This window comes from Otolemur garnettii, unplaced genomic scaffold, assembly GCF_000181295.1.
Source record: "Otolemur garnettii isolate 467f Iridium unplaced genomic scaffold, OtoGar3 scaffold00012, whole genome shotgun sequence".
NCBI classification, from domain to species: domain Eukaryota; kingdom Metazoa; phylum Chordata; class Mammalia; order Primates; family Galagidae; genus Otolemur; species Otolemur garnettii.
Window position 1 is genome coordinate 15722768 of NW_003852407.1, and position 16001 is coordinate 15738768.

A 16001-nucleotide genomic window follows, 5' to 3' on the forward strand; every position below is an offset into this window, starting at 1 on the left:
AACCAAAAAATAGCCGGGCGTTGTGGCAGGCGCCTGTGGTCCCAGCTACTTGGGAGGCTGAGGCAGGAGACTCACTTGAGCCCAGGAGTTGGAGGTTTCTGTGAGCTGTGAAGCCACGGCACTCTACCCAGGGGAATAGCTTGAGGCTCTGTCTCAAAAAAAAAAAAAAAATAGTAACAGAAACAAATTATTGTTGTCTTATTATATACTAGGCAGCAGACTAGTTTTTTCATGCATTGGCTCAATGTGGCGTTCAAAGTCTTCTATCCACCAACCAGACAGCCACCCAATTTTCTGTCTCCCTTCTGGCCCCTGCCTCACTGTCCCAACTTGCCAGCCTCTACTTGAAACATGTCAGAAGGCGTCAGACTGGATCATCCACTACTTGCAGAAAGGAGAGTTCCTTATAAAGTAGTATCTTTTGTATTTTACTTGTGGATATGATCATTCTTTTCATTTTAAAAATTTTTCTAGGGAAATTTTAAGTATATAAAAATATAGAACCGTATAATGACTCCCCAGTGCCCAGCTTTGTTAATGATCCACACATCTACAACCCACCTGGTCCACACTACAGACCCACAGCCATTTTGAAAGAAATCAAGTCTCCATTTCTTTTTTACTTTTTCAGTTTTTGGCTGGGGCTGGGTTTGAACCCACCACCTCTGGTATTTGAGACCAGCACCCTACTCCGTGAGCCATGGGCTGGTACCCCTTTAAAAAAATCAAGACATAACTTCATTTCATCCACAAATACTACAGTACATGTTTCAAAAGATGTACCTTTGTACAAAATGAGCCCTACAGAATTACAGGGGTAGAAAACAGATCATGGGTTACCAAGGTGTGGAGTGGGAGAGGACTTGGGGAGAGAAGTTGATGATAGAAGGCAAAGGATAAGTTAACTATGTTCTCCAACAAATAAATTACAAGAGGAAAAAAAAAAGGAAGCATGTAGATTAAAAGCAACCTGAGACATGTCAATCAAATGCAACATATGGACCTTGTTTGCATCTTGATGTGGACTAATCAACTTTGTAAAAAAGCTCGCTGAGAGCCCATGCAGTGAGCTCTCAATCTCTCTGCTCTCGTCTCTGTTAACTCTATGAGTAGGCACCTAGTAGGGAGAAGCAGAGGATAGGGGAGAGGCTGGAAGGGCAGCTTGCTACATGGGGACCAGGGCTGTTATCACTAGCAGCAACAGGGCTGTTATCTATCACTAGCAGCAACAGGGCTGTTATCACTAGCAGCAACAGCCTTGTCTTAGCTTGGCTCTAATTTGAATGAAATATCCCAAGACCATTTTCTCCAACATATTATTACAAAAAATTTCCAGTGTGCAGAAAAGTTGAAAGAAGTGTACATGAACACCGATCACTGACTTTCTACAATTAACATTTGTTTTAAAAGGGGTTAGGGCTCTGAAGTTTAAGGTTTGGGAAATGCTTGCTGTGAGGCAAACCCTCCTCTTGGAAATTTCCAATGTGGATTAACTTGTGAAAGGTTCTTAGAGGTCCTGCAATAAAGACGCCTATCTAACTTTGTTTAACCCAGTGTTTCTCCCAGAGTGTTTTACTTTGGAACACTTTGTCTTTTTTACATCATGAGAAATGGTGTTTCTTATATTGTGCTTTAAAAAATATGATAAAATGGGCGGTGCCTGTGGCTCAGTGAGTAGGGCGCCGGCCCCATGTACAGAGGGTGGGGTGTTCAAACCCAGCCCCGGCCAAACTGCAACAAAAAATAGCTGGGCCTTATGGTGGGCACCTATAGTCCCAGCTACTCAGGAGGCTGAGGCAAGAGAATCGCCTAAACCCAGGAGTTGGAGGTTGCTGTGAGCTGTGATGCCACAGCACTCTACTGAGGGTGACAAAGTGAGACTCTGTCTCCAAAAAAAAGAAAACAATATGATAAAATATAGCATTTATCATCTTCACCATTTTTAAGGGTACATTTCAGTATGCAGTACTCACATTATTGTGCAATGTCCAGATCTTTTTCATCTGACAAAACTGAAACACCATACCCATTAAGCAACAACTCCCATTTCCTCCTCCCTCCAGCCCCTGGCAACCACCATTCTACTTTGTTTCTATACATTTGCTTATTCTAAATACCTCATATAAGTAGAACCATTCACCTTTTTGAGACTGGCTTATTTCACTTGGCATAATGTCCTCAAGGTTCACCCATGTTTTAGGATGCATCATTTCCTTCCTTTAAAAGGTTGAATAATATTGTCTGTGTATACCACACTTCACTGATCCATTCAGCTGCTGCTGATGGGTATTTAAATTGCTTCCACCTCTTGGCTATTGTGAATAACTGTGCTATACACATGGGTGTACAAAACTACCATTAATGTTTTATGCTGTTTTTATGCTGTCTACATAGCCCTTCCTTTATCCATCCAATCTTTTTTATGTATTTCAAAATAAGTTGCACATCTCAGTAAACTTCCCTTAAACACATTGATATGTAAATGCCCAGAGTTCAATATTTGCTTTTTCAAGTTCATAGTATGAGAATAAGGTGGCCTTTATGGCACACACAACACATGTATTCACTACAGTAAACCTCCTGGGAGATTGGAAAGGCCCCTTTGTTGGTCTTGTCATCTGGGTTAAGACAAAACCAAATAACAATCACTATTTAGTAGCCCAGGATAATACGGGCTGCATAACACTTTCATCATCCTGCTCAGAGCAGGACCGTGGCTAACCAGTTATCTGGTGATGTCTTCAATTCTTCTCCACTGGAAGCCTTCAGGCTGTGGTCCTGGATTCACTATAATCATCTCAGTGGGCTCAACTTTCTAAGAAACATGTTTTGTCTCTGCTAATACCTTGTTCTGGTTTTAATGCTCTGTAGAGTTAAAATCCTGCTATTAATGTGACCAGCTCACCCAGTGATGACAACAGGTAGCCTAGAAACTGTTCCCACTTCCAGAGGCTCCCTTCCCAGAAAGCTACTGCCTGCCTTCAGAATAGCTCTTCTTAGATGTGGTTCCTTGGTCACTAGAGAACCCTAAATTCCTATTTCTTCAGTTTCCCAGAAGCTCAACGGGTTTCATAAACACAAAGACAGGCCAAGTTAAGAACCAGAACATCTGCACAATTAATAAAGACCACACGAAGTCAGGGCAGCACCAGCAAAAGGACGGACAAAGAGCCCCCAGCTCCAATTAATCTGCCAATGTCCATGAGGTTTTCTGCCTGTAGATTCTGGGGCCATAATTATAAGTATTATACCTAAAGGGATAAAAGCCTGTTCTGGAAAAAGATCAAATGTAAATTCTTGGTTCGGGACCCAGCACTCAGTTTTTAACCAGCCCGCCAGGTGATTCTGATGTATGCAAAAGTTTAGAGACAACTAGGATTTGCTGATGTCACACACAACAAAAAATGTGTAATTTAAGAGAATAATTTTAGGGTGGCGCCTGTGGCTCAGTGAGTAGGGCACCGGCCCTGTATACCGAGGGTGGCGAGTTCGAATCCAGCCCCGGCCAAACTGCAACAAAAAATAGCCGGGCGTTGTGGTGGGTGCCTGTAGTCATAGCTACCTGGGAGGCTGAGGCAAGAGAATCACCTAAACCCAAGAGCTGGAGGTTGCTATGACACCAAGAGTGACAAAGGTTGCTATGTCTACCAAGAGTGACAAAGTGAGACTCTGTCTTTAAAAAAAAAAGAATGATTTTGTGCTTTTACTTCTTAATTTGCAATCATTTCTGTTTCCCCTGAGGTTACTAGGAAGACATGGTAGAGATGCTGGCTATTGTAACTGTGCTATGCACATGGGTATATAAAATACCCATGTTGTCTTAGGCAAACATGTATCCCCCGGTCAACTCTCCTTCATCTAGCAACATAGTACACTTCAGGTTTAGGCTGGGGCTTGGCATAAATCTGAAGTTTGATGCTATGAGCCAAGCAGAGAGAGGCAATGTAAAGGGGAGGACAGCCTGAGGGTTCTGAAATACTCAGCTCCTCTGGAGCCAGGGCCCCAAACTGTCTCTTGCTTCTGATACTATGAATTACTGCAGTGTGGTCCCAAGGGTGCTCTTCAGCAGATTAAGCCGTGAGTGTATAAACATGTATGAATTATAAGGCAGCCCAAATGTATTCCAAGTCCTCTGAACAATTACTGAGTTGAATTACACAGGTGAGTCTGAAGAAAGATACCTTAGCATAACTTGGGAAAATTGTCAGTTTGGGAGCTTAGTCTCTCCAAGGTGAGGCCTGCTTGCAGGTAACCTTATGGGGTTGAGTTCTGCACTGGAAAAGGCGCTAAAGAACTGACTTTATCTGCTGAATCTTCTCTGGGATCCTGTACGTAGAACAAGTCCCCATGTGCCAACGTGGGTAAAGATTCTTCAGCTGATAAACAGGGAAATGGTAATCAGGGCAGGGCATTCTGGTCTCTGGGCTTGGGATGTTCAGATGACTGCCTTGGTGCACATGTAGTCACACACAAACCTCCAGCTGAAGACACAGGACAAGTGTATACAGATGCAATTTTCTAGAAGTACGCTGTCCAAATGAGGATGGCCACTAGCCACATGTGGCTATGGAGCACTTAAATTTGGCTAGTCTAAATTAAGATAGGATTTAAGTATAAAATATCTCACTAATAATTGCTTCTCAGCCTTTTGGCTAAGATCAAGTGAAAATATCTCACTAACAGTTTTTTTGTATTGTGTTTTGGGTTTTTTTTTTTTTTTTGGAAACAGAGTTCACCCTGGGTTAAGTGCCACAGTATCATAGCTCACAGCAACCTCAAACTCTTAGGCTCAAGCAATCCTTTTGCCTCAGCCTCTCAAGTTACGGAGACTATAGGCACCCACCACAATGCCTAGCTGATTTTTCTATTTTTAGTAGAGATGGCATCTGCTCTTGTGTAGGCTGGTCTTGAACTCCTGAGCTCAGGCAAACCATGCACCTCAGCCTGCCAGAGAGCTAGGATTATAGGCATGTGCCACCATGCCCAGCCTATATTGATTATATGTTGATAAAATATTTTGGATAGAAATGTATCATTAAAAGAAATTTTACCAAAAAAATAATAAATTTCATCTGCCTCATTTCATTATGTGGCTACTAGAAAATTTAAAATTCATATGTAAATGACACTATGAAATACAGTGAACTAGAAACACTGTATTTAAAGCTGAGCACAGTGGCTCATGCCTGTAATCCCAGAGATTTGGGAGCCTCAGGTGGCAAGACTGCTTGAGCCTAGGAGTTTGAAACAAGGCTGGGTAACACAGCAAGATTGCATCTCTAAAAAATGTCTATTTAATTAGCTGAGCATAGTCTATAGTCTCCTGCCAGGAAGAAGCCTGATGTAGGAGAATCATTTGAGTCCTGGAGTTCAAGTGAGCTACTGCTGCACTTCTGCACTCCAGCATAGGTGACAAAGCAAGGCCCCTGTCTCTTAAAAAAAAAAAAAAAAAGAAAAGAAAAAAGAAACATAAATAGCACTGATCTAGAAACCTCATCAGGCAAAAAACCTTAACTTCCTTTGGAAGCAAAATATGTTAGACGATGGCATAAACTCCCACCAAGAAAATCCCCACCTTCTTCTTTCAACATATTCGTATATAATATATTCATTTAACTGCCAATTCGCCAGATGATTCTATATTCCAGCATGGTCAGAGCAGGCCTCCACTCTCATCCATCTTCATAGCACCTCTCATGTCTTCCCTTAACCTCCACTCTCACCTCTCCTGGCCTGGCTCTAACCCTCAGGTGACACAACCCACTGTTCCTAACACCCTGTTCCTCCTTCTGCGTCCTCTCTAGGGAACAAACATCCTTTACTCTCATACCTTCAGCTATCACATAAATTCAGATGATTCAGGGCTCTACTTTTTAGTACCTACCATCTATCAGCTTAAATATCAGTTTACTTAAAGTAAAACCCTAAAAGAAGAACCTATGTACCTGGAAAGGATTGGCTACAGTTCAAAACTGCAACTGCCTGCCAAGTTCCTAGAATGACTGGCATATACCGGGAAGGAGGGGATCAAGACAGAGTCAGCCCACCTTGTGTGGTATGTTTATTTACAAAGAATGTTAAAATAAAACTGAGTAGTCTGGGTTTCCTCTCTTTTTATTTTTTATGTCTATCTTCTAAAGAGGGTAATAAATAATGAAATGTCCCAAAGTTGGGCAAATGAATAGGACCAAAATAACATAAAATCAGGCAAATCTAGTCAGGAAGAAAGAAGAGTGGTTCTTAATCTGAACAGAAAGTTTCCAGGTCCAAGAAAAAATGTGCAACATTCTGAGTGTACATGCACACACTGCTGATAAGGAGAAGGGTCCACAGCTTTCCTCAGATTGCAAGGGTGTAGCACCCAAATAAGGACTACTCTATCTAACTTGAAAATGAAACTCAATGCAATGAGGTAAAGAAAGGTGATCTATTTACATGATAAATATCTTAAAACAGCAATGACTGCACGCACATAGTTATTTAGTCCATTACAGCGCACATCTGTTAACTCTGTAGATCTTCACAGTGTGATCTTCGCCACAACTTGCAAAATGTAACCACTCTGAACCCTCTGCTTCACTCTGGTCAGTGTTTCCACTGCAATTCTTCCAGCATAGTTTCTTAATAGCAAGTGTGTGACTTTGGCTAAAACAAAGACAGAGAAAAGATGAAATTAACATAGATTATGACCATAAAACATTTTACTGGGTCCCTCCTTACATATTAATTAGTATGCTCTTACTATTAATGGTATGAACATGAGAAGTCAGAACTTGAAAATTAAAATATACATGTTTTTAGCAACTTTAACCTTGAAAATATCTTACTCTACTTACTTAAAACTGTACAACTAAATATCTTATATATTAGCCCAGAACACCACCAAAAAGAGCAAGAAACAATGAATTTCTGTCGAATGTTATTTTAATGACCAGCTGAATTCATGAAATAGCTGTTAAAAAGTCACTCTTTCAGATAACATTACTAAATATAGTTTTTCCTAAGGATTTTCATTTTGCGATATATTCTTTTGACATCTCTGTGAGATGGATGGAGTCTCACTTTTTTACTGCTGGGTAAAGAAAGACAATGAATAAACGAATTAGCTGCCCAGTGACAGAGTCCTGGCCTAACTGCACAACCTTGGGCAAGACAATCAGAGTAATCCTCCCTCATCAGCCCCCAGCCTCTCGAAAAGGCAGACCTGGAATGCTACCAAAACATAGATTAGTAACAAATCTTTATGAAAATACAACAGCCTCTGTAAATTTAACCTGCAAATTAGCTCCTCAAGACTAAAGGGAATAAGGTGAAAAACCTAAGTAGGTTTTAAGGCAGTAAACACTAAAAACAATACTTTTATTCTAACTTGAAAAAGCACAGAAATTATACTTCAGACCCTGATAGTCTCTGTCACCAGATGCAACCTCACGATATAAAGATACAAATGAAGTATAAATCATGAGGTAACAAAACACATCTTTAAAATCAGCCCCCCAGACCCTATGCAACCAAATGACTATGTTTCCCTTTCAAGGAGTCACTCTGGGACAGTGGTTCTCAACCTGTGGGTTGCTGTATTAAAGGATCACGGCATTAGGAAGGTTGAGAACCACTGCTATGGGAGGTTACAATAATGCTGCTGTGCCTCAAATGTTCTCTGAAATTGTTCTAGAGGAAATGCGTCCATATTATGCAGAGCTGACTTGAGTACTCTCAATGACATCTAACCTTCCTGTGAGGATGAATTTGATTATTCAAAACAGCTAAAAGTGATTTGGAGGTGACTTTTATAAATAAATACAAATAGCAGGCTTCATAAATATGAATGGGAAGCTTAAAAAGCAAATGATCAAAATGAATGATACTATAAAAAGTATTATAATGAGTTTTCTTGTGTCACTAGTAAGCTAATTCTGAAGATAATTCCTAAAGAGAAGTTTCAAGTACATTATAAGTGACAGCAACACCACGGGGTCTTATTTATTATTGATCAATATTAAAGTTATTCCATTTCATTAGAAGAGTGATTTCCACTAGTGATGTCATTGAAATAAACATATATACAGAGGCTGCCCAAAAATGAATGCAGATTTCAAGAAAGAAAAACACTACATTAAAATACTCAATATACACTGATTGTGACCTTGTATATTGTTATCTCATATCTCTTGTAATTGCAGAAGTCAAACATGACTTGAGTATTACAATTTTAATATAGCTTTTCCCTCTCTTAAAATGTGTATACATTTTTTGGCGCCCTCTGTGGTTTATATTTCTTTTCAAGGGATTTACTTTGAGGGATTGTACTTATTTGGCTATGCAAGCTTTGAGATGGTAGCTTTCTTTTGGGGGGGAGGGTAATGTCCTTCAAATCCAGCATACTAACACATCAATCACATTTAGAATGCGTGGGTTTGGGAGCCAATCTAAAAGGCAGTGTTTGCCTATCCCACCACTACCTTTGTATGTTATTACTAACAAAAACTTTAATTTGAAAAGTACTTGAAATTTGGTAACTGGAATATTAGTAATCCAAATAAAAAAACGTGTTAAATCAGAAATTAGTTCCATCTTGCAAATCCTAAGTTATCATACTGACCAAAAAAAAAAAAAAAAGCGTAGCCATATACAGCGAGGGTGGCAGGTTCAAACCTAGCCCAGGCCAGCTAAACAACAATGATAACTGCCACAAAAATAGCCAGGGGTTATGGTGTGCACCTGTAATCCCAGCTACTTGAGGGGCTGAAGCAAAATAATCACTTAAGCTCAAGAGTTTGAAGTTGCTGTGAGCTGTGACACCACAGCACTCTACTGAGGGTGACATAGTGAGACTCTGTCTCAAAAAAAAAAAAAAACCTACTGTAGTCAAATTCTAAAACACATCATTATGAAAATCACTGCTTGTTTATAAAAACAATATTATGCAAATAAGAAATGTGGTCAAGCAAACTTTTAAAAATCAAGTACAACATAATAACAAACATGAATTTCAGGAGATTACCACAGAACAAAGCAGTACCATTTAGTAGTAAGCATGATGAAGACAGATATTCATCCTTCTCCATGGAAATATGGCATAAAATTTGCTTCTAAAAACTCCATAGTTTCAGCCAGGCATGATGGCCCATGCTTGTAATCCTAGCACTCTGGGAGGCTGAGGCAAGTGGATCTCTTGAACTCAGGAATTCAAATCCAGCCTGAGCAAGAGCCAGACCCTATCTCTAAGAAACAACCAGGTGTCGTGGCAGGTGCCTAAAGTCCCAGCTAATCAGGAAGTTGAGGTAACAGAATCACCTGAGCCCAAGAGTTTGAGATTGCTGTGAGCTGTGACTCCATAGCACTCTACTGAGGGAGACAAAGTAAGACTCTGTCATAAAAACAAAACAAACCAAAACAAACAAAAGACCCCATAGTTTCCATCTAATGTAACTGATGGAAGCAAAAATAGGAAGAAAATACCTTTGACTCGTTTCTACACATTGGATCCAGTCATTTATTTCTGGAACTTGATCGGTCTTTTTCCAGGTATATAAGCAAATCTTTCCACACTCCAATCCTACTGCAACCACATATCTGTTTTTAAGGGAGAGAGATGACAATCTTTAAGCAGGAATTTGTGTTATTTCCTTCATCACGCAAAAGAAGTTCAGAGTCCCAACTATCTCTAACTTACAAAAGACACTGTTTCAAGCATCAGCCTAGGACACACTGCACTGCTCTACTGTGTCCCCAGGGAGGCTTTTTGCTATACAGAGTTTGCACACTGGTTAACCACTTTCCCCTGCTGACAAAGCCCATGAGCCATTGTTTCCCTGGCTGGCTGCAGGGACTCTTGGTCCACTGAAGATGCTCGTTATAGAAAAGGCGTTATGCTACAGTTGGTACCCATACAGTAGTTACAGTGCCGGCCAAATACACCAAGGTTGGCAGGTTCGAACCCAGCCCAGGCCTGCTAAAACAACAACAACTACAAAAAAACAAAAACAAAATAGCCGGGCATTGTGTCGGGAGCCTGTAGTCCCAGCTACTTGGGAGGCTAAGGCAAGAGAATCGCTTAAGCCCAAGAGTTTGAGGTTGCTGTGAGCTGTGATGCCATGACACTCTATCCAGGATGACAGCTTGAGACTGTCTCAAAGAAAAAAAAAGAAAGAAGAAAAGTACTACAGTCATTTGGTGACTAAGAACCTTCAAATCACATTCCTAATCTCTATTCTGCTATTCTGAATTGCCAAGTTCTAACAATTTAAAAATTCTTAGGAGAAACACAAGTATTTTTTAAAAATCGGCAACTCAGACAGAAGCTAAGAGAACCCCCAAAAGAAATTGTGAGACGTCTGTGTACTGAGAAACCAGGCAGCTTGTTCAGAGAAACATAAAACGAAGCCCCCCACAGACTAACCGTTGGGAAGAGCTGAACATTGGGCAGACACTGACGGCTGTCACAGCGCCCCCTACGTCCAGGACCGAGGAGCAGGGGCCAATGTTGTGCTCGATGCAGTCATCACTGGCGTCACATTCTCCCCAGACAACAACCTAACACAGATCACACTCTGTAGACCTTTCCCTTTGCAAGGCTTCTAGCAATGCATTAGAACAGCGTTTCTCAACCTGTGGGCAACCCACAGGAACTGTATGAAAGGTTTGTAGCATTAGGAAAGTTGAGAACCACTGCATTAGATTTTCAATGGTACAGAGATAACACAAGATACGTGCTTTAGTATTTTAAAAAATTCAGCATGTACATTTGTCTATGATGTTCCAGGACTTCAGAGCATCAAGCTCCAAAGAAAAAGGGTAGCAGACCCAAGTCTCTGAGGCCTCAGTTACCTAGGTGTGTTGATCCTTCCCAGAGACTGGGGGGGAGGGCCTAGCATGCCTTTTTCACTCATAGATCAATTCTGATCCAGTTACGTACCTTTCCCTGTGTCCTCACCCAGGGCCTCATGCATCTCCCTGAGAGGTTACCCTCAAATTCAGAGGGACTAATTCAGTCTATAGCTCTTCCTCTATTCCATCCATCGCTTGGGGAATCAACTCAGCTATCAGGAGGCCTAACCCTGATGATACCCCTTATAAGAAATGGGGCTTCCCTGGAAGCTCATGCCTCATAAGTATGAGACTGGTCATGAAGAAATGGAGAGGGACGTAAAGCAGAATGTAGGACCAAAGCAAGCCGGAGCAGAAGGCTTTGTCCCAGTAGGCAGCAGCATGTTTTGGAACACATGCTTTGTCTGCTGCAGCCAGACCTTCCCTGAGTGTGGCACTGGACCACCTTTGGGGTTCGACTGTGGAGGACAGAAGCAGTTCTGCTTGCTCAGCATTTAGCAGGGACAGGCAAATAAATGCCAAGAAAGAAATAAATAGGCAAATGAACAGGAGGGCAGGTCTGAGAGATGCCAAAGAGGCTGACCTGAAAGTGCTTTACCTGAGTGACTCCATACCTGTGCTAGCCCTCCCTCTGCTTCAGTTATCTGTACTGTGTCTCTGACTAAAGAAGGCAGGGAGAGGAAAGGAATACTGAACTGTCTGCAGGAATGCAGAAAAAGCAAAGGGCACTTTACAAAGTTCAAAAACAGAGGAAAGACCGGAGGCCAGGTCAACATTTTCTCCAGAACAAGGGTGGAGGTCATGTTCAAGAGCATATTGCTAGCTAACTTGTTCTGACTTTCTTCCAAGTTTGGGGAGATATGTGTACCACTGAATAAAAACAGTCATCCATCATAGGAAAAATGTTAAATTTATGTAAATACAAATCAGAAAACCAGAAATGGTTTTTCCCTGTATCCCCCCAATGCCCCTCTTGCCCTCCTAGTTTCTTAGTCTTGATCCATTTCATTTATTGTTCTTCTTTCACTGAGACCATTTGATGAAGGTCAAGTGTCCTGAAAGCTCTTCTCTCTTCACATTTTCAGTATTTCAGAGACATGTATAAAATTTAACAAGTAATAAAAGCCTTTTTAAATGCATATAAATGAAAAACACAGAAGGGAATAAACAGATTTTTTTCCCTTTAATCCAGACAGAGGCTGGATAAGGGAACTCATTTTTAAAAGTTGTATCCGAAAGGCAGTATTGTATTTTTTTTATTCAAGTATACCTATACAAACATTATTTTACATTTGAAAAAATATTAAGTTGTTTAAAAAATTACCTTTTTGTCCCGACTCCCGGTAAAGAAATACTTGCTGTCAGGACTCCAATCACAAGACCAAATAATTCTACTATGCACAGAAGTAATTTTGTTGGTAAAAGCAAAGAGACTAAAAATTGGATCTGAAAGAAATTTGTACACACCACTCACAAAGCAGAAAAAAACTTGTATTTTTTTACCATTAGAAAGCTATGTTTAAGGGCAACATATATCATATGACTTAGTCATCAATTTAATATGTGTTGACTTTTACAAGAGACTGAAGCCAGGCAACTAACCCCTCAGCAGAAGGCTGTGAGCATATGGCTACTTTTCTAGTAGGGAATAGGTTTTTTTTTTTTTTTTTTTTTTTTTAAGACAGAGTTTTACTATGTTGCCCTCGGTAGAGTGCCATAGTGTCACAGCTCACAGCAACCTCAAACTCTTGGGCTTAAGCAATTCTCTTGCCTCAGCCTCCCAAGTAGCTGGGATTAAAGGCACCTACCACAATGCCCAGCTATTTTTTGGTTGTAGCGGTCACTGTTGTTTGGCAGGCCTGGGCTGGGCTGGGCCCCGCCAGCTCCAGCGTATGTGGCTGGCACCCTAGCTGCAGAGCTGCAGGCTCCAAGCCTCTAGTAGGGAATGCTTTTACATTGACTAGTCCCCTCTAGTGACTAATGACAAACATCTTCCACACACTCAAAGTTCAGTTTATACCTATGAATGAAGCCAAATCAATTTAACCTTACTCAAGAAGTAGCTAGATTTGCATGTCAGGTTACAGGAAAAAGATTGTACTACTTACATAATGTTTTTTAAAAAACTTTAATATTTTCCTCGTAAACTTTAAATGTAAGTTCCCTATTATCCCTTATTTGCACTAAATCAAAAATATATAACTGCTTATGAGGAGATTGGAATGGGAGTGTATCTATTAATCTACAATCTACAAAGACACAACAAATTAATAAATATGTTAATAGCATCCCTTTAGCTTCTTAAAAAGTAAATGTTTCATGTTAGGATATCACTAGTGCTGTAAAGAAAATAGTCTGTTCTAACTCATATTGCTGAGTATGTTTTACAGTCCCTGGTATTCTCTAAAATACAAGATACTAAGAACTGGAAATATTATAAAATCAAATTGTATGCAAGTCTTATCAACAGAAGAAGAAAAAACAGGAATAAACAACACAAATACACTTTTTTTCCTGAGATAAAATTTCACAAAGTTGCCCAGGTGGACTAAAAGAAGTAGGCAATCAGGCAATCCTCCCACCTCAGCCTCCCGAGTAGCTAAGACTATAGGCCTGCATCTCCGTGTTGTGCTTACAAATATACTTTAACACTCTCCAGAATTTACCCACTGAAAGAAACTGGGAGAAATAGGAATAGGCCCCTGCTACAACAACACAAATGTTTTGTTCCTTTCTTTTTTTGTCATTTATGTCAGGCTCAGAGGGGAATGTGGGTCAGTGGGCTGACCCCTTGCCCAGGGGTCATGTTATCCACAGATGCATAACATACTCTTCCCCATGATCAAAGTGACAGGGGAGGGCAGGAAAAGGCTAAGGATAATAGCACCTCCAAGTTTCACATTTTAAAATATTACAATACTTATAAAATAGTTCAGAGAAGAAGCCACTCAACTTCAAATTTTCTTAGTTGTATTTTCGTAAAATCCTAGCTCAGAAAAATCATCTAACTGATTTTATGATAGCATTCTCTAACCATTGACAAAATTTAGCTGCCTACACATAGATTTTTCTTTTTCTTTAACTGAGATATTCAAACATAAACCATCCTGTCTACATAACTGCAAAATGGTCAACCCAAAGACAACCTCCATTTAAATTTTACAAGGTCAAGTCTTCCTCAGTTATCCAAGAACTTCAAAAGGCTTCACACCCATGAGGTTCTACCCTTCACTTTATCTTTCTCTTAACTAAACAACTGCTTAAAGTGGATAAAACAAACAAAACAGCTTCACTAATAACCTTCCCAATCAGGAACTAGTTTACCAAACTCAGGCGAGATTGTATCCTGTCTTTTCCACAATGACCAGGTTCGATCTCTGGAAACAGCTAGTAGGAACTTGTCATTAGGTGAGAAGGCCATCTGGGTGACAGTCAAACTGTGGAAAACTAAATTCTGCACCTGTTTCCAAGATGTAGTGTTCCAAAGAATGATGGCTGCATGCTCCTTCTTAGCTGCCTGTAGGATAGAAATGAAACAATAAAGCTCTTTAAGTAAAAATAAACTGTAAATAAAAGAAATAGTACTTTATTTCTATGAATATATTTTATGTATCTGTTTAAATGCAAAAAAATAAAAATAAAAAAAAATTTGAGCCAATAACATACTACAACCAGGGCTATTCTCTGGGAAGAATCAGAGAAGACTGAGAGTAGAAAAGATAAATCATCAAGGACTGATGATGTTTTCACTTTTTATAAGAAATATATATTTATTTGTATATTAACTGTTAATACACAATAATTAACAGAGACTTTCGCTTCTGGTCAATATGGGATAACAGGTACAAGGTTTACTCTCTTGGATGAAAATAGTAAAAAAGCCAGACAAGCTATGGTCCTCCAATATGCATCTGGCAACAAAGAACATTGACGCCTGAGAAATAAAACAAATGCGGATAGGGGAAAGCATTATTGCACTGTGCATCAACTTCAACAAACAAATATAATCAAAATCTCCAAAAGAATAAGATGAATAAATAATGCGTGAAAGGACAGTACCTGATAAATTTCAAAATTCGATGAAAACAATACACCTATAGGTCCAGGAAATTCAATGAACTCAAGGACAAGAAACATGATGCAATTAATACCAACAATAATCAAACTTTTTAAAACCAGCAATGAATATAAAATTATAGAAGTAGGTGGAGGGAAATAAAAAACCCATTACAGAGGAACAGAGAAAAATTACTAGACCAATGTAAGTCAAAAGAAAATGGAGCAACATCTTTAACATATTAAAGAGAAAACTACTGTTGGCCAGGGGTAGTGGCTCCCACCTGTAATCCTAGCACTCTAGAAGGCTGAGATGGGTGGATTGCTTGAGCTCTTGAGTTAGAGACCAGCCTGAGCAAAAGTGAGACCCCGTCTCTACTAAAAATGGAAAAACTGAGGCAGGAAGATTGAACCTAAGAATTGGAGGTTACTGTGAGCTATGACACCACAGCACTCTACCCAGGCAACAGCTTAAAAAAAAGAGAGAGAGAAAACAACTGTAAACCAAGAATTATTTACCTACCATAAATATCCTTTAAAAATGAAGGAGAAAATAGACTTTTCAGACAGACAAAAGCTAAAAAAATTTATGACTGGCAGAAGTACATTATAAGGAATGTTAAAGAATGTCATTCATATAGCCCAAGAAGAAGGGAAAAGGAGAGATGGAGGGGAGGGGAGGGGGGAGGTTGGGTGGAGGGAGGATTCCGTGGTGAGACCACATCTACAGCGTATCTTACAAGGGTACATGTGAAATTTACTAGGTGTAGACTATAAATGTCTCAACACAATAACTAAGAAAATGCGGTGAAGGCTATGTTAACCAGTTTGATGAAAATATTTCAAATTGTATACAAAACCAGCACATTGTACCCCATGATTGCATTATTGTACACAGCTATGATTTAATTAAAAAAAAAAAGAGAATGTCATTCAGGCAAAAGAAAATGGTATCTGGCTCGGCGCCTATGGCTCAAGTGGCTAAGGTGCCAGCCACATACACCTAAGGTGGCAAGTTCGAATCCAGCCCGGCCCACCAAACAACAATGATGGCTGCAACCAAAAAATAGCCAGGCGTTATGGCGGGCGCCTGTGGTCCCAGCTACTTGGGAGGC

At 40.0% G+C, this 16001-nt stretch overlaps 1 protein-coding gene across 1 annotated transcript in view; it reads right to left on the reverse strand.

The window, feature by feature from the left end:
- Window positions 1-6410: 6410 nt before the first annotated feature.
- ELP2 (elongator acetyltransferase complex subunit 2) overlaps window positions 6411-16001 on the reverse strand; it is a 48544-nt gene continuing 38953 nt past the window's right edge. The window contains exons 17-21 of the mRNA XM_012802007.2: window positions 14155-14347; window positions 12155-12276; window positions 10403-10536; window positions 9463-9576; window positions 6411-6645 (exon numbers count right to left, since the gene is read on the reverse strand). Of these exons, the coding sequence (XP_012657461.1) occupies window positions 6489-6645; window positions 9463-9576; window positions 10403-10536; window positions 12155-12276; window positions 14155-14347 (720 nt within the window). The 3' untranslated portion in view covers window positions 6411-6488. The remainder of the gene's footprint in view (window positions 6646-9462; window positions 9577-10402; window positions 10537-12154; window positions 12277-14154; window positions 14348-16001) is intronic.